The 18,612-nt window shown below is 50.0% G+C and overlaps 1 protein-coding gene across 1 annotated transcript in view; it reads left to right on the forward strand.

The window, feature by feature from the left end:
* The first annotated feature begins 214 nt into the window (after nt 1-214).
* The window catches only part of LRIG1 (leucine rich repeats and immunoglobulin like domains 1), a 95,777-nt gene continuing 77,379 nt past the window's right edge, over nt 215-18,612 (forward strand). The window contains 4 exon segments of the mRNA XM_069811900.1: nt 215-325; nt 327-470; nt 472-552; nt 555-877. Coding sequence (XP_069668001.1) covers nt 215-325; nt 327-470; nt 472-552; nt 555-877 — 659 coding nt within the window.

Consider the following 18,612-nt stretch of genomic DNA (forward strand, 5'->3'; position numbering starts at 1 on the left):
CGGCCCCTTTAAGAGAGGCAGCGCGGGGGGGGGGGGGCGGTGGCCGCCCGCGTTCACACCTGGAGTGGGAAAGAGGGGCGGGTCCCGGCGCCTCTGATTGACGGGCCGCCGGCATCAATGGGGTGCCGCGGCGCCGCGGCGGGGAGGGAGGGAGGGGGGGGCCTGCCGGCCAATGGCGGCTCGCGCGGGCCCGCCGGAGGACGGCCGCCAGCCAATGGGCGGGCGAGCGGGGGGCGGCGCGGCTACATGTTGCGGTGTCGCCAACGTGGGTCCGCGGCGAGCGGCGCTCGGGCCGGGCGGGGAGAGCGGCGGGGCCGGGCCGGTGGCAGCGGCAGCGGCAGGAGCGGGAACGGCGCGGCGGTCGTAGCGGTTCTCAACCCCGCCGGAGCGCACCGAGGACGGGGAGCTCCAGCGGCCGCCGGGCCGGAGCCGTGCGGCGTGACGGAGGAAGCGCTTCCCGCTCCGAGGACCCGGACCCGACCCGACCCGACCCGCCCGGCGGTGCCCGCCCGCTGGCGGGTGGATGCCGGTGCCGTGATCGCCCCGCGGGGCCGCGCCGCGCCGCCGCCGCCGCCGGCGACCGAGACGATGCTGCGGGCGGCGGAGCGGCGCTGAGCGCTCGCGGGGCCCCGCGGCTTTACCGCTGCCGCTCCTGCCGCCTCCTCCCGCCTCGGACCTTCTCCGGTGCCGGATACAAAATGGCGGTGCCGTCACGGGCGGGCGGCGGGGCGGCGGCGGCGGCGCTGCTGCTGCTGGGGCTGCTGGGCTCGGCCGCCGCCGCCGCCGGAGGCTGCGCCTGCGGCGGGGAGCTGCTGAACTGCGGCGGGCTGGAGCTGCCCGCCCTGCCCCGGGACCTGCCCTGCTGGCCGCGGCATGTGTGAGTACCGGGCGGGGGTCCCCACCGCGCTGGGGAGGGGGGACCCAGGGTGGGGGTGCGAGGGGTTGGGGGTTTGGGCAGCCCCGCTCCGCCGGGAGCTGGGCGCAGCGGGGCGGGGAGGGCTTGTAAAACAAACAAAATCTCTACCCCCCCCCCCCCCAAAAAAAAAAAATCCCTCAGGTTTGTATTTTTTAAAGCCTTGTAGGCGCTGAGCTGCGCGGTGTGAAACTTCTCCGGTGATCCGGTGGCTCCTCAGGCTCCCACCCGGAGCGGGGGGCGATGCGGGTCCCGGTTGAGCGGATAGGGGGGCTGCCGGGCGGGCTCTCCCTCTCCTCCGTACCGGTGTCTCGGAGGAAAGAAGAGCCAGGAGCGGGTTTGGTCTCCTCTAACGATGGGAATCTGCTGGAGATAACGGCCAGCTTGGGTTCCCGAATCCTTATTAGGAGATCCATCCCAAAGCCCGGGCCTTGGTGCTGCAAACCCGCATCGCGCCCGGTTGCCGAAACGTTGGACCCCAGCGCCGGGGCTGCGCTCTCCCTTCGAACGTTCGGAGCTGCCGACGGCTCAGGTGTGAAGGCCGGTGAGGTAGGGAGCGTGAGTCGGAACGAGAGTCGCAGGCTCTTGCGGTGCTTGTTGGGGTGTTTCAAGAAAAAAAAAACCCAGGTGTTGCTTTCCAATAAAGGCTGCGTGGCTGGCTGTGATTCCCTCAGTACTTGTTCGTCTAGCAAAGTTATTAACCTGCAGCGTATCGTATGCCCTGGATGGTAGCTGAGCTTATAGCCCAGCACCTGGTGATTAAAACAGTGCTGCTGCTTTTTTTTTTTGTTGTTTGCCCCTCAAAGGGTGTTTTAAAGTGTTCAGGTACATGCCCAAGTGCAGGACAGCGTGACTGCCGTTTCCCGTAAAGTGCAGTGAGTCTGCTCTGGTTGTGCAACCGCTGCTCTGACCCGGTAAGATCTGAAATACAACATCAGACACGTGAAGCACAGGAGATTCGGGGAAGGGGGAAGCGTGCTCTCGGCTTTGACAGCTCAATTCATTTGACAGTGACACTGCAGGAGGACTGATGGTATGTGTGTATGTGCTCATAAACTTGTAAAAATCAGTGTCGTCGACTGTCAGCTAACCTTGGGGAAATAAGGACCTAGAAAGGGAGAGGGAAAAGTGTCTGAGAGCTGCTGTTGCTGGGCCTTTCTGCTGTTTGAACAGACTTATAGATTATTGAATCTATAAAACCCCTGGTTATAATAGATACTCCTCAGCTCTGCCAGGAGAGAGAACGGTCACTGAAGTGTTGCTGGAGATTGTCCAGCTCCTTATTAAGAAGAATTATTAGAGGTTTGTCAGGTTCTCCTGGTATTATTCACTTTTGGCTGCAGAAATGCCTTGTTTTACATGAAATTATCAGGTGTCGTACCGAGAGCAACGTGTGGCCTCTGCATTAAAACCTTGACTTATCCCATTCACCTGTCGCTGTGTGCTCTGAAGGATCCGTCCTTCAGCCTTGGGCACCTTTCAGAGCAAGCTTTTAGTCTTCTCAGCATAATTCCAGCATCCTCATGCACCTCTTAAATTAGGACAGTGTATCTTTGTTCATGCAGAGAAATGCATTAATAGCCCAGTCTGAAGAAATTTATTGTTGTGTTTTTTTTCAGGAGTGCTAATACCCAGGAGTGTCTTTTTCATATGGAACAGATTTTTGAGTGTCTTTCAGTTTGAATTTTATTGGTGAAGTAATAGCACGTATAAATCTATTGCTACGGACCTGTGGGCTGTTGATCTTTTAACCACTTAGCATATGGTTTGTAACTTTGTAAATTCTAAACTAACCAAAAAATTAGCTAAAGTGGAAATTTGTGATGGCTTTCATATCTGACAATACGAAATGAAGGGTTTTTTCTTTCTCCGTAGCTAATAGAAAAAGCAGACACTTAAGCTATTGCAAGTACTTTTGTTTTTGAAGTAACATTGTTTCTACTCACTTAAAAATCACTTAAATAGCTTATTTCAGTTTAGGGACACAAAGCTGAAGCATGTTTTTCATGCTGGGTAGGATCATAAATGCTAATTTCTGGTGCAGAGGGTTGCTAACTCTTTTTTTAGTACTTGTTTAATGTCCTCTATAGAAGCACCATGTGTTGGGGAAAAGTTACCTCTAAGCAACTATCTTTGTTACTTTTTGTTTGTGTTGTTTTTTTTTTTTAACGTGCCCTTTTAAAGTAACAGAAGGCAAATGGTTTGCAGTGACTCCAGGCTGCTGTAGCCACGCAGCCTGGGGGTGCGGGTCCCCGGGCCGTAAATTGGGGTGAGATTGGCAATATTGGAGCCGTGCATCCCTGGGGTGATAAGCTTGGGCATGTTCGATCGCTAATGGGAGACAAGATAAATCCTGTTTTCAGTGACTCTGGTGGCTGTGCTTTAACTTCATTAAAGTGCTATTGAAAAATCCCTCCTTAGCAGTTTATCTTTTATTCCTAATGAGTGCCACAATACTGAAGCAGTGCTTGGAGTCAGTTTTCAGTGTGTTGGAGATAAAGCTTTTGTTTGTAGGGTTGGAAATGTGGCTCGGCACACGGGGGAGGGTTCTGGAACAGACTTAATCGTGCCGCGTATTTTGTCAACAGGACTATCAGTACTGAGGAAAAGCATTGGGATATTTTGAAACTATTGTTATTTCTCTTTTGGCAGTAGAGCTTGGAGTTGTAATTTTTCTCCCTAGCTTTCAGAAGGCATAACTGATGTGCAGAAGGGCTGGTGGACTGCAGTTGCTCATAGTTAATGCAGCGTGGCACAGATGTGTGGGGTTTTTTTTCCTTAAAAGCAACGGGCAGCTCAGTACTGCATGCCAGTTATAGAAGTGTGCAGGACTTGCTGGCTGAGCAGCCCTGCGTAGGGCACATTGCAACACTCTGACGTGACCCATACTGTCCTCGCACCCAACTGCTGCGAGCTCTGTGGTTGTGAAAACTCCCTGGTGCGTGGGGGATGCTGCGAGAATCAAACTCTGCTGGGCAGTTGCTGTGCAGGACCCCTTTGCAGTGTTCTCAGTTTGAGGCTGCCGGAGATGCTTCATGTCTTTTGGTGCTTAAGTCTGAAATCTCTCTTTACATTAGAGTGTGATACGTGGCATAAACTTTAGGGCTGAGCATAAGTACAAAATGCTTCGTGCCCAGAAAAGCCAGGTGCAGGGCTCCAGTAGTGTTGGTGATATGGCACATCCCCTGCATCCTCTGTTTCTGTCTCTGTGCATCTTAATTTTTGAGGAGTGGTAGAAGAGAGACTTCTTCTAGGCATCATGTATGAGAGAGGGGGTGGGCTTTTTCTTCCTTTTTAGTGATAAAGCAATAGTGTTTGGGGTACAGATTTTAATGGTGAGAAGGCTTTGGGGCTGTGGAAGTGCGGTTGGATAGCTAATTCATTGCTGGTATGGTCTGGAGGAAAGAAAGGTTTTATTTTAAACAGATGTGTTGTGTGTTGTTTTTGACTCAAATGACTAGGGAAAGTTTTCTTGGGATACTGGGCATCGGTGCACGGACCGTTCTGCCTCTGGGTCAGTATGTGCCTGGCATGTCTGGGAACAAGGCAGAGTCCTCAAGTGCCCAGGAGAGCTGGGCTAAGAGCTGCTCTCGGTTTTCCAGGGAGGTTCTGGGGTTTGGCTATATGGGTAGGTTGCCCTGAGGCACCAGCTGCATGGATGTTGGCTGTTTGCACAGTGTTGCTGCTCTCTGGAGAGAGCTGGGCAAAGCATCTGGATGCTTTTGAAAATCCTGTGGGTGCCTGGTTTTAGGGCCTGGAAGTGCATTTGAACTTGGAGTCAGGAGCAGACTCTTGCTGTGCTCAAGTATATGGACGCAAAGATTTTGTTGAAGGCAATGAAACTGAATAGTTGTGCTCAAAATTACCTATTAGCTTAAAATTTCTTGCTAAACTGGGGTTTTAATGTGTCAGGTCTTGTTGCTCTGCTCTCACATGTTAGGGTAGCTTCTTTGCTTACTTGGTAGAGCAGAGTGGGGCTCTGCAAAAAACTTGCTGTGCCACTGCCTGTGTGCATGGTGCTCTCTGGAGATGGATATTAGTTGCTCTCGGGCTCCGGAGTAACTCACACTCCTCTACAGATGCTGGAAGGGAAAGAGGGGGGTGACGGACTCTCCTGCTGATGCTGCCGGGAGTGGGGAGTGCTGCTGGCAATTCCTCCCCTGCATGTCCTACTTCCAGCCCCGCTGAAATAATGGAACAAAGATTAAGTAATCGTCACCCCAGGCTCGCGGTGCCTGGCCCTGTGCAGCTGCAGAGCCCTCACCGTGTGCCGGCAGCGCGGGGGGCCACTGGGCTTGGAAGGATGGTTTGGGAGAAGGGGACGTGGATTGGTGCAGGTGGCCGGTCTCTCTTGCTCCTCCTGGGGAAGGGGAGTCGAAACCCAAAGAAATTCTGCAAAGCCAGTGGCTCCTTCCTGGGTGGTGGTCCAAGGAAGGTTTCCTGCTCAAGTGGGACAGTGGTGGGAGCTGGTGGTGCTTGTAAAAGAAATCCTGCTCAATTTATGATGACACTTGGGTTTGGTGCTTCCTGGAGCATCGTCCTCAGCAGTGGCCTTGCTCAGGGAAGGTTTCCAGCCCTGGGGCTGCGGGATGGCTCTGCACCCTACAGGCTTGCATTTGCTGCTCTGGAGCTTGGTCCTGGTGGGGTAACAGCAAAGCCTTTCCTTGCAAAGCAGTGCCTGTCCCAGCCTGCTGCTTATGCACAAATAAATACACGTGCTTGCAAATAAATCCACCCTTCCTGTGTGAACATGTGTCGGTGGATTCGCTGACCACCCTCAGCATGCTGCGATATTTATTGGTGCTCACTGGAGAACAGCAGTTAACAGCAAGCCCTTTTGCAACTGCTGTCTGGTCTTCTCATCTTAATCCCTGACTGAGCCACAGCTGGGGCAGAAATTACCTCAATCAGACTAGGATTAGAAGGACATCTGAGATTCATAGTGAAGCCTGAATGGGATAAAATACCCCCACCAAGAAGCCTTTCTGGCTCTTGCAGAAGCCCCTGGCTTCAAGTGAAAGGCTCTAGGACCCCCTCAGCCTCCTCTGCATATTCCTCTCTCCTTTTGAGAAACTTCATGGCATTTAATCACTTCGAGGCTTTTCCTCTCTACAGTGACTGCAATTTGAAACGCAGGGGTCCCATACAAAAGGAGCAAGTGCTCAATGGGCTGTGTTAATATTCAGTGCCATTTACAATGGGTGCAGTTTGAAAAGGGGAGAATGGATGGTCTGGGAGCTGGGGGAGGAGGAGCCGCAGAGGGAAAATTTCCCAGGGCAGGGGAACGAGCATCTCAGTAGGCAGCCGAAAAGACGAACACACCATCAATTGTTCTCAAGCAAAATCGAGCATTATTGTGTTAGATACAGCTTAATATTTTTTTTCCTTTGCTTGTGCAAACTGCTCTACAGTTCTGTGGATGTAAGGTTTGGGGGTGGCTGAGCCTTGCAGGAGTTTCTACTCGAAGTTTAAGGGATGAAGGAGCAAATGTGAGGTTGACTGCCTTCTCCCTTTGCTTACTGGCATCAAGAGGCTAGATGTGGTAAACTGATATGTTTGGGAGCCCAGACACTTCAACAAAGCACTTCAGGTACTTAAATGCTTCCTTGAGCATTGGGTGAGATTTAACATCCCTGCTTAAAGTTAAGCCGGTGCTGGAGTCTTGTCTCTGATGGGGATTTAGGCAGATGCAGAAGCACTTTGCTGAGATGGGGCTTTAGTTGGCGTGAACTCCACCTGGCGCAGGGAAGTCCTGGAGCACTGGAAGGATGCTCCCCAGTGTGCAGCTTTAGCAGAGTGTGCTGGAAGGGTTCAAGGTGGCTTCATGTTGAGGCACTCCCCCAGGTGCTGCAGAAACACCTTCCTGACTCTGTGCATACACCTGGGTCCTGAATACATGTGCAGCTCCCACTGGCTCTGCGGGGCAGCTGGGAGTTGGTGAGCGCCAGGAGGCCCTGGCCGTGCAAAAGCAGTGCCTGCCTTTGGGTTCTGGTTGCTTTGATGCCTTGAAGAGGGGTGAAAAGTTGTGTCTTGAAGTTTGAGTGGCTGCAAAATGGGATGATGGCTTTCATTCCTTAGTAGCTCTGATGAGAACTTGTGTATTGTCCCTGACTTGTATGTCAGCCGCACCCAGAAACTCTCAATTAGGGCTGCAGGGCTTTTAATTGATCTTGTTGTCTGCCCCGTGAGACACCTTGGATTGAGTTAGCTCAGCTCATCAGCTTTTTAACATAATCATTTTGTGCTGCTAACCTAATCGCCCAGTGTGACTCCCTTGTTTTGCAGTGTGGAGCTGGGGTCATGTGGATGAATGGAGTAGAGATAATTTAGGCTAATGCTGTTGGGAAGAGCCATCTGCAGAAAATCCAGGCTCCAGATTCATCAGCTCTGCAGGACCAGGGCTGGGCAGGAATTAGCACCTCGTTCTCAGGGCAAGAGGAGTGATTTAACATAGAGCACTGCTTTGGTGAGTAACAGGGGAAAAACATAGCGCCTTGGTCTGGGTTGTGGTTTCATGCAAGCCTGGGACGCCGGGCACCCACTGGCAGCTCTCCTCTGAAGTCCCTTGCTGGTTTTTAGTGGCATGTGAAGGAAGGAGCAGAGCGTGAGGCTGCAGGAAGAAACAAAGGGTGAATAAACCTTCTTTCATATTTCCTTGTATGTCTAGCTATTAAATGATGTGCTACGAAGTATTCTTTTTCCTGCCGTGCATAGGGACCCAAGTCAAGGACCAGGATGCTGTTGTGCTAGCGCACAACATGAAATACCTATTATTATTGTAGCTGAGTCATCCATTAATAGTTAACCAAGTCCTGCACTGCAGCCCAAAAGTCCTTCAACCCTAGCCTCTTCCAGTTTCGGAGCAGGACCACAACATATGTAATATGTTATGCTCCCTTATTATATTTTCAGCATGCTGTCTCTCAAGCCACAACCGTATAATTTTGGAGAAGTCTAGAAGCAGGCCCTGCTATTTTGGGGGCACCTCTCAAGACCTGATGACATGTCACATCCAATTCCAGGAGCATGGTTTACTTCTGCATGGTTGCATTTTCAGTTTGAGTAAGAATTGAAAGATGGGTCTCAAACGGTAGCCATCTGCCTAGTTTTTATTAATGTTAACCATGCTGGATCTGCAGGCAGGATAGTTGGTTATCTGCGCTTGTCACAGCAGTTTTGTAGTTTGCTGCAGTGGCTTTGCATGGGTTTCAGCAGGAGAAGTATTAGAGGCCCTTTACAATTGAACAGCTTTACACAGAGCTACAGGTTTATAAAACACATACTCCAGTGTCATGCACAAGTTGCATTTAAAAATGCATTAGCTGTCTAAAGCTTTGCTCTGGAGCTAAAGTTTTGTGTGCAAGAGAATTTGTCTTTGGGGGGGGGGAGGTTAGGTAGTCTTGATATTGCTGCTTATAATGAGGCAGTAACTCTTGTTTGTTAATTTTTCTTTGGTATCTTTGTTGGTCACCCTGGGGCAGTCACATTAATTTTGGAAATCTGCAGAGGTGCAGTCTTAAATGCATTTCTTGTAAACCCTGCTCACCTATACAGGGTGTGTATCGCAAACGTTTCCCTTTTGTTCAGGGCACCTGTTTTTAGATTAATCCTTTCAGATTAGAAAACACAACCTTCGAGTTCAGTGGGAATTTGGCTGTGAAATCTTGAAATAAGATGCTTTTTTCCTAGACCATCTCCTCCAGCTGGCAGTTTTTTGCTGTCTGCAGGAAGGCAGGACAAGCCCTCAGGTGCAAGAAGGAAATGAGAGGTGCAAAATGCAAAGGTGGGGTTGTGCTGCTTCCCCACACACAGGGACATGGATCCATCCTCACCATCGATGTGTCTCTCCCTGGTTGCCCAAAGCCTGTGCTTTTGTGATGGGCACCTCGCAGGATGGGACTCCGTTGTCTTTTGGTGCTGTGAGTATTCCTCTCTCCTGGAGAGTTTTCCATCAACACCAGCTACTAATGAGCCTCCCTCCAAATACTGCCCTGCAAGCTCAAAACACATTTTGCCTAGCCGGTGTAGACTGGGCTGTTTTTTAACCGCACTTAAAGTCTGTTTTAGCCTCCCGTGCGCCAATATAAACACAGGTTTTCTATGTTATCTGTCATCTAAAAAATACTTCTAAAGCGACGGCTGGCCAGTGGGCCGGTGCTTGCAGCACACGTGGCAGTGCTTGGCTGGTGCTGTTTGATCACCAGTACAGATGGGTACTGGGATTGAAGGTATTGAACTGGATGTGCTGAGGGCTTGGTGGAAGATATTCAGATGGAGGTGGCAGGTTTGCTGGGTGTTGTCTTCTGCTTGCATTTAAGGATGCAATGCTGGAGGTGCCCTGGGTGCATAGGTGTCCCATTGGAGGGGCTCGATGTGGGTGATGTCCCCATAGGAGTGGAACGGTGGGAGACCTTGTGGATGGGGGAGCTGCTGGTCTGTGGATTGTATCATGGATAATAAAACGGCTATCGTAGGAAACAGCCTGGCTGGAGGCCCTGTGAAAAATCACCCCCTAAATGTGTTCCAGTTGTCCAAACACTGGTGCCTCTCCTTCCTCCGCTGCGTGCGTGGGGGGAAAGGCTGGAGCTCGTTCTCCACCACCACTGCCTGGGGAGCAGCCCCAAACAGCCTTTGCTTGCTTTTTGCTGTGCCTCGGTCAGCTGTGGTCCACCCAGGTTTGAGAACTGTGAAAAAGAACCAGAAGCCTTCCTTTAGCACAGACCTAAAAAAAAATATCCTCTAGCAGTCTGGACAGTGTGGGCTGTTCCCGCAGCAGCCCAGTCCATGAGCAGGTAACCCAAATTTGGCTCTTCCCCAGCACAAGGTGGTTGCATTGAGTTGGAGCTGGAAGGTGCATGGAGCCACAGGATTTCTTCCTTTCTCACCGGGCTTTGCAGCCCCAAGGGGACATGGGGATGGGGAGTATGGCAGGGATGCACGCGTAGCCCATGTCAGCAGTGACCTCTCTGTTATTTGCAAGGGGTGAGGAGGTATCTTTTGATGATCTAGGTGGCACCTGAATGTTCCCCACCCTCTCCCCCTTCTCTCATGCCCATTTATTTCATCACTCCCGCACCTCTCTGGCGATGACAGGCATGGGTAGTGCAGAAATGCCAAGTGCTGCTGACACAGGGCGGTTGGCTGGTGCTTGTCTCTTTGCTGCTTGTGGTCTGGCCTTGCTGGTGAGCCAGGAGAGCATCCCGTGCTCTGTTTGTCTGTGTAACTCACCATGAACCTTTGTCGTCTTCTGAACCAGGAGGCAGACTCGCATCTGTACTTGTGTTTCATTTGTTTTGGCAAAATGGGGAGACTTGTCTTGTTTTAGGAGATTTAAACAAACCATATGATGTTTTATTTTGAAAGGTGTCATAATACTTTCCACTTTTCCTTTGCTAAGCATATTTTTGTGCTGTTCCTATCTACGCTAGTCTATAAACAGCTCTGTTCCTCCTTTTTCCTCCTTAAACAAGTCGTTTAAGTCAGAATTCTTGGCTTTCAAACACCTTTGGATTATTTCTGGAGTAGGGCACACATTCTGCATTAAATGAGTAAATAAGATAGTGTGTATTTTTAGACCTCTGATTTGGAAGCATTTGTGGGAGTTGTGCTGGCTTTATTATTTCACATGGTTGTAAACCTCTTGTATATCCTCCTTCCCACTTTCCTTTGTTATGGAGATGGTGACCACCCAAAAGCTGTTGAGATTGATGAAGTTAAGGGGTTTGGATGAATCTGTTTGTAAGAGTGGATGAATGAACTTTTCCTGTTGCAGTAGGTTAGAAAATAGTTTGATGAAGATGATTAAATGGTGCATAGGTGGACTCTACCTCTGCCGCATGAGCGGACAAGGAGAAGTTTTCTGGTTTGGGAGGAGGTCTGCGGAGCTGAGGCTTCACCCCCAGTTTCTGAGCACTTTCATCTTGAGTGGTGTCACTTGGTTTGTTGCCGGTCGAACACGGAGCTGGCAGCCTGCCTCTCTGGTCTGCAGGGATGGATGCATATGGGACTCGCTTCAGCTCCTGCAGTTTTAGTAAATGCATCTGTTTATCTCTGTGGGGCTGAGTCCAGTGCTTGGCTTTTGACTTCTTGGTGAGCTGAACCCCTTCCAGGAGCTCTGGTTTCATTCTTACTGACCTTACCAGCAGAGATGTGTGCTGGTCTTTGAGTTAATCTCTTTGGACAGAAAGTTGTACAGATCTGACAGGATGCATTTGGCTTATACTGTCTACTTAAAACAGCAGTTGGCTTTGCTTCTCCCTCGTTTAATAATCTCTTTGAGGTAGGTACCGCTTTTTACCTAGGTTTCCTGAGAAAGGAGGCTGCGTGATGGTGTGTGTCTCTTCTCTGCCCCAGAGCTTTTGATGCTGTTGGCCAACTTCAATTTGAGGAGTGAACTCAAATTTGAAATGCTTAGCGCTCTCACAGGCAGCAGGCTGGGGAGGGTGGCTGTACCCCTACCAGGGGAAAGGAAGCAGTGTGAGATTATCCCATACGAGACATCAGAGAATCTCCGTGGGGGAGAGCGGTGCCATTAAGCCATCCCTGCAGAAAAAGCAGATAACGATGACCCAGCTGTGGGACATGGCTCTGCCCAGTGCTGTGCTTACCTCCATTAGGAGGTTGGTGAAGGAGGGTTTCAGAGTCTTGCTGGGATTGTGCTGGCAATAGCTAATATCCGTAGGTAGGAGTGGAAGGTTTGGTGCTGGGTTACCCCGTCCGTGGCTCTGTGAGCAGGGGATGCTGTGGAGGCAGCACCCGAATCCTGGCCTCTTTGGGGACCAGCATGGTTGTTCGTTGTGTATAAAGTGATGCCACCCATGTGGTGGGGGAGTGTCTCGTCCAAGGCAGCAAACCCTTGTGACTGCCATGGCCGCAGCTGGGAATCGTTTTTGGTGACTGGCTGCTCCTCTCTTGGAACAGCATTTCCAGGAAGAAGATGCCTTTGTGGCCTGATGGATGTTGAGCAATCGGCTGCGGGTGGGAAGCAGTGGCCCTGGGTGTCTGCATCTCCCTGCTCCCCGGCAGCGCTGTGGTGGGGCAGGGATGGCTGCCGGGGGCTCCTGCCTGCTCCAGCCGCTCATGGGGTCTGGGCTTTATAGTAAGCATGGGGAGAAGGCAGAGCTGGGCAGCATCCTTGGGAGATGCCAAATCACAGCCCAAGCTGTTTACTCCAGCGTTTCTCTCTCACGGTTCCTAGCACTTGTGTCTCAAGTGCTACCACTTTGTGGTCTGTTTAACAAGAGCCTGAAGAGCTGTCCTTCCAGCTGGCAGGGACACTGGGACTGTGCCGCATCCCTCTGTGCGTCTCCCGGGCTTGCTCCAGCTCCCAGGCTTTCCTTTTATTCAGACTGCACAAGCTTTTTTTCCAACACCTTGCCTGCATGCCCCCCTGCCCACCCTGTCCTCAGGTGACAGTCCCTTTCGGCAGCCCCGGTGCTGCCGATGAGCCGGTGGTGTACGCGGGCTGCCGGCTGGGCTCCGGTTACTGCTGTTTACTTTGTTTGCTTCACTCTCCAGCTGCGAATACTTGAGCCAGCTTGAAGGCGAGGTTTTCAAGCACCCTGTGTGCAAGTCGTAATGCCAGCATGGGGCTTGCTGGGGAACAGGCTGTGTGTGATTAAGCCATTTAGGCTTGTCATAAATTTTTTTTAAAGTCAAAACAACACAAATCCACCTTTTTTGGGGAGGAGGAGGAGGCGGCAGCTGGACATTTTTGGGGCTGCATGCTAATTAATGTTGCTTTGTTTGTGAGAGGCATGGCTAAAAGAAGAGGAATTCAGCGCAGACTTATGGGCCCGCACATTTGGAAACAAAATGGGGAAGTTTCCCTGTCCAACAATTTCCAATTGCTTCCTCTATGGTTTCCTGAGTAATTCTGACCGCCGGTTATAAAACCGTCTGCCTCGCCATTGCAGGATGCATCATCCCTCAAATCTCCCTTTTGGCCCACCGTCTCCCCAGGCTGCTCGGTCCCTCCCTTCGGGCTCCCTGTGCTGTTTGCAGCTGGCAGCAGGAAAATTTCCGACCCCTGGGAAGTTAGTTTCCTGACGCTGCTGTGTGATAGACAATAACAGCAACAGCCCTTGTGGGACTGGGGTGGGATTGGGAGTGGATTGAAGATGAGCCTTGAACTGTTTTGGGGAGGTTATGGTCTGTCACGACTGAAATGCCTTTTGATGGTTTTCCTGCTTTTTAGGTTTGAAATGCAGAATCCCTCTTGGCTTGTTTGGATGGCTTTGGAGCCACCCAGCCGTGCCTGCCCCGGGGGATCAGAGCCGGTCGTCCTCCTGGCACTGCCGTGGTGTGGGAGAGAGGGTTGCAGGATGCCTGTTTAGGTCTGGATCCATGGAGAGTGAGGGCAGAGGACAAGCTGGGAAGGAGCCCTCCAGCACCGCTCCCTCCATCACGCCTTCAGTTGCTGGCTCCTTCGCCATTCTCTGTGGCCACCTCTACTAAGGGCTTTCGAGCTAAGGTGAACCAACCCTATCCCCTCCGTGTGTAGTATTTCACAGTGGTTTTGGGGCAATATGTGGCTGTTTGACCTGTGCCCCGCCTACTGCAGTGGTTGCTTTCCACTTTTGATCTGCATTTGGTCCAGTGCTGTGATGCTGGTGTCCCACACCCTGGCAATCGGGAGTCAAAAGCATCCCTCCAGCCCTCGTCTCATGGTGTCTGGGTGTCTGTTGGGACTTGGTGGGTAGCAGGGCAGAAATAAATGACAAGCTGATGCAGCATTGTCACAGGAGGAGCTGGGCCTTATTTTGGCAGCCCCCAGCAGACTGCTGGCTTGAGCATGACTCCTTGGCCTGAAAATGATCCTGTAATTGAAGCAGTGAAGATCTGTCTCACCTAATGTAAGCCTATAAATATGAGGCTTTATGGATAAGCTGGAGGTCTAGTTTTCTCAGTTCCGTGGAATGCAATGGATGTTTCCAGAGGACAACTCAAGTGTTGTCCCAGGGGCCGTGCAGAAGACCAAGTACATGCTTGCCCTTTGGTGCTTGTGGATGGGGAGGCATTGGGAAGTGGGTGGATCCTGTCTGGGGAGAAGAGACTCTCTGCCCAGAGCTTTTTCACAGCGTGATCATCTCTGTAAAGGCCAAGAAAACTTGATCTGAAAGTCTGTTTTATTTATTCATTCCTAACTCCAGCCCTGCTTTGAGGGGAGGCCATCAGCCTTGCTAGGCACGCAGGCAGTCCTGGCACGGCCACGTTCCCGTGCTGGAAGAGTGTGTTCAGGGAGATATTTGAAATGCAGCAGAAACCCCACACTTCCTTCAGAGTTCTGACTCTTGCATTTTTCATCTTGGGCAGACTTTAAAGTTTTCTGCAGCATTCAAGGGAACGTTTTGGTTTCCCTTTGCCCACATGTCAGCATTCCTGAACAAAGCAGCCTCAAGATTTGTGGAGCAGATTCTTGAAATTCTGCAAATGTTTTGAGCCAGAAGATGTTTCCAGAAACTGCCTGACCTAACAAAAAGAGTTGGTAGGACTTGGGTATGGCTTGGGGAAAATGAATAAGGCAATTCTGATCAAAACCACCATCCCTGGTCTTGGGAGCTGTTGCGCTCTGCCACCTTGTTGCTGTTAAACCACGGCTGTGCTTATTTGAACAAACCAGATAAAGAAGATATGCATTTTAAAACTGAGGTTTGGTGCCCTGCTCTTGCACTGACTTCCCCAGTGATCCTAGCAATGTCATTTAAGGCTAGATCTGAAAAGGGGTTTAGATACCTAAAGATGGACTTAGGTGAAAGGGAAGCAAGGGTGTTGGCAGCTCGTGTACCTGCAGGCACTGCAAACCTGCTTAAGCCTGCTGGGGATGTTCTCCTGAAAATGTCCAGAGGTGATTCAGTCTTGTGGTCACCAGCACCCCATAGTTTACACCCTGCAGCACCCACGTGTTGCTGTCCTGGTCTGTTGTGGACGCTCCATGTGCGTTCATGATGAGTCTTTGTGGAAGAGCTCAGTGGAAGCTGCTGGTTTTGCCCAGAAATAGGGAAGTGGCAGTGCTGCCTTTTCCCTGGGGCTGGGTGGCCAGCGATGGCATTTTGAATGGGGAACATGACAGCAAGCTTTGCTTGCTGCCTTCCTGTTCTGATTTAATTGTGCTTTTGCTGGTTGTTGGGGTTTAGGCATTAGGTGTCTCTTCCCATGAGCATTTTATTACAGGCGTGAGCATGAGTGACAGGGAAGGGGATGCGGAGTGTCACACTACCCGAGGCAGCCGTGAGGAGGTGTTGGGAGGCAGGAAGGCTCCTGTGTCTGGGAACATTGACCCATGTATCTCATTACCTTGTTTCTGAAGGAGAAAGCAGCAACCCCAGTGCAGACCCGTTGCTATTTTGACCCAAATATGGGGTTTGTTTTGTTTTTTTTTTTTGTTTTTGCTAGCACATTTCTGGTGTGCTGGGAGATTGTGGTGTTAACGTTTTCTCTTCAGAGAAGAGGTTTGACTTGGACTGAAATTGCTGATTGATTCCCTTTTTTGCCCTCCCCCCTCTTCCCGCTGAAGTCAAGAACCACTTCAAAGGCTCAGATGTGTTGGTGCCAGATGCCATGCAGTTATTGTTAGAAGAATCTGAAATATAATTGAAAACAAACCTTTGTTCAGCCAGGCATATCTGGCTGTAGTCTTTCACTCACGACAGAGATGGGTGCTCAGCCTCTTCAGCTAGATTTGGTGTCTACACACTTGTCATGGCAGATGAAATGTCTGTGAATTCTCTTACATCTGGTAAGTGTTTTCAAAATCCGGAAAGTGCATATTTTAAGGAGGGTTTTTTCCTACCTAGGAACCCACACTGACGCTCAAAAGTTACCAGCATATTTGTGGAATTCCTTGCAGTAATAAAACACATCAGATTGGTCTTGGCAGGCTGATTTCAATAGAGATGCTCCAAGTCCAGGTTCCTCTGCTTGGCAAGCACAGATTTGTCCTGCTTTCTTTTAAGACTTGTCTTTTCTGTGGGATATAGGATATTGTTTGACGTAATATCGAAAACATTTGTAAAAGCATGGGTAAGACAGGTGTCAGCGTTCATTTTAGTTTCATCTGGTGTGAAAGCAGAGGCTGGTGTAGAAAATTTGTAATCCGGCTCTGTTAGTTCTCCTAGTTAAGTCCATGAGGCTGGAGGCTTCTGAAGGAGCCCAGCAGACTTCAGGTGCTTTGCACGTAGCAGCCCTCACTCGCCTGATGCCGAGTATGAGCTGTTTGCAAATGGAATCTCATGGGGTGTGAAAACAGGGTACGTGGTTGCAAGATGCACAGTGTGTTTTAGGTTCCTGTTTCTTGTAGTTATTTTCTGTGTATAATTTAGAAGAGTGCCCCAGGTCTCTCTTGGATCAGAATCTGAACTGCTCCTGTGCACGTTGACCCAGGGTTTTGCCCCGGGACTCGGATGCCACCCCGTGATCTGTTATGGACATGCTTTGTGTGACCGTGTGGACATCACTTTGTCCCTCCTTGCTGCAGGTACCTGGACCCTCCTTAATGCTGAGGCGATGGTCCGAGAGATGCTGAAACCTTTAGTACAGCTGAGAGCAGGGAAGAACAGCAGGGAGCTGTGGCTCCCTTGTGGAGGTTACTCCTGTAGCCTAACTCGGAGAAATGAGTCCCTCTGAAATTTAATAGGGCCTTTAGCTGCGTGAGGGTTGCTGAATTTGGTGTTTCTTTTCATTTTAATTTGCCTCCCCTACCAAAAGCACTAGCCTCATTGCATATGGCTGCCTGTCTGTTGTTTATTATCTCTGTTACACTGTGGTTAGTGCTCACACATGATATTTCTTTGGTTTCAGTACAGACTGAGCGGGTTGTCCGCCACTGGATCCAAAAATGTAAACTATTTATAAATGAAAAATACTCTCCAGTTTTAAAGTGCCGTGTTGTCCCCTCTCCCTCTAGCATGTGCACATTTGGCTGATCTTGTGTAATCCCACTGATGTAAATCCAGATATCTAACAATTTATGGGACTGGGGGCCACCTGGAGAAATTTTGATGTGACCTTGTGCTCATGAGGGGAGAACATGAAGCAATAGTAATAAAAAGTAATGGAAAAATGTTATTTGGCTGTGTTGCATTCAGCACAGATCTGGGCCCAAGTGCAGATAAACCTTCCTTTAGAGTTCAAGGATTCTTGATTTTGGTTTTCCAGTTGGGCTCATCTCCATCATAAGCAACTCTTGAGAAATTGGGACAGAAACTTATTAAAGTGGCTTAAAATGACCTGAAACAACTAGAGTGCTTTTTTTAGTACTCCTTACAATTAAACTCTGTTTGTTCTGTCTTTTGAGCATGTGCTTAGTTTTATATTGAAGTAACAGCCTATGTTTAGTCTCCCAGGGAAGAAAAATAAGACAGGATTTAATAATATATTGAGGGAGACTGGGGTAAGTTTTCTGTGCCTGTTTAGAAAGCAGGGGAGGAGGTGATGCTGGGTGGGCCAGGAGGGGACAGGCTGGACGAGAGGCTGAAATGGTCAAGCCCAGGGGCAGGAGAAGAGGAGGCTGTGAAGTAAATACGGGGTGTTTAATTGAGGAGCTTGTTAGCCAACAGCTGATGGCTTGTTTTTGTAGAGAGCAACAGGGGACTTAAGGTGAGTTGTTTGCTGGTTGGGATGGGTGTTGCACGCATGGCCTAGGAGTGATGGAGCTGGTAGGAATGAGGAGTTTGGGAAGCAGAACTGTTCAGAAAGCACTCCCGAAAGAGAAGGAATTATTTTGATCTATGGTGATACGGTTTTCCATGCAGCTGTGGTGACAGTAAATGAGGCAGGGCTGTCCTGCTTTCTGCTCAAATCTGGAAGATTAGAGGACAGCTGAAAAAACAGGTGGGATTTTTTTGGGAGACTGTTCACAGCACCGCAGTTAGCCATCATTCAGATGAAAATGGTGGAAACTTTCTCATTGCCAGTGCATTTAGGCAGCCTTTGCCATATAGCTATGATTAGTCAGTCTGTAAATTGTGCAAAAATTTAGTAGTGTAACTGGTGCATAAAGGAGTAAAGCATAATGAGAGTAAATTCAGTATAGTTCCCAAGTTTTGTCTGGACACTATTTGCATTGATGGTGATAATCCCTCATTCTGTAAAACCCAATTGATAGGAATGTAGGGTTTGGGTTTTTTTTAATTTTGAGCATTTAAGAGCACCTAAACACATTTGCACTTCTGTCCCCCACAAGACAGCACTTGCTGGAAAAGGCTGTTACAGCCTAGCTGGGACTGTGGAACGAAGCCTTTAATGTACTGATTGCATATTAATGAACAGCCAAGCAGGCGGGACGTTGCCAAAAAGCAGTGAGTGAGAAAGCCAACAATATCAGCACGAACTTTGCACTCTGGAAAGTGTGAAGTGATGTTGGTGAAAGGAGTTTATTGCACAAGTGGAACACTGTGGTCCTCTTTGATGCCCAAATTTCTGTGCTAGTAAGCCGAGGAAGAATAATTGGCTGGTGGAGCTCGATGGGTTCCCGTTAACCCGTTCTGCACCCCTTGAAACGCTCCCCACTCTCAAGTGTGTTTTGGCGGTATGGGTGCTTGCTCCCGAGCATTTGGCATGCTGTGGCTGGTATATGAAGCTGTAATACCTCTGAGTGCCTGGAGTTACTGTCCACATCTGGTTTGTATCACCTTCGGTGGGTTTTATTGCAAGCTATAGTGCTCTGTCTGCACCCTTCTCGCCCAGTTCTGTCCCACAGC

The sequence above is a fragment of the Haliaeetus albicilla genome, chromosome 24, assembly GCF_947461875.1.
Source record: "Haliaeetus albicilla chromosome 24, bHalAlb1.1, whole genome shotgun sequence".
Classification (NCBI taxonomy): Eukaryota; Metazoa; Chordata; class Aves; order Accipitriformes; family Accipitridae; genus Haliaeetus; species Haliaeetus albicilla.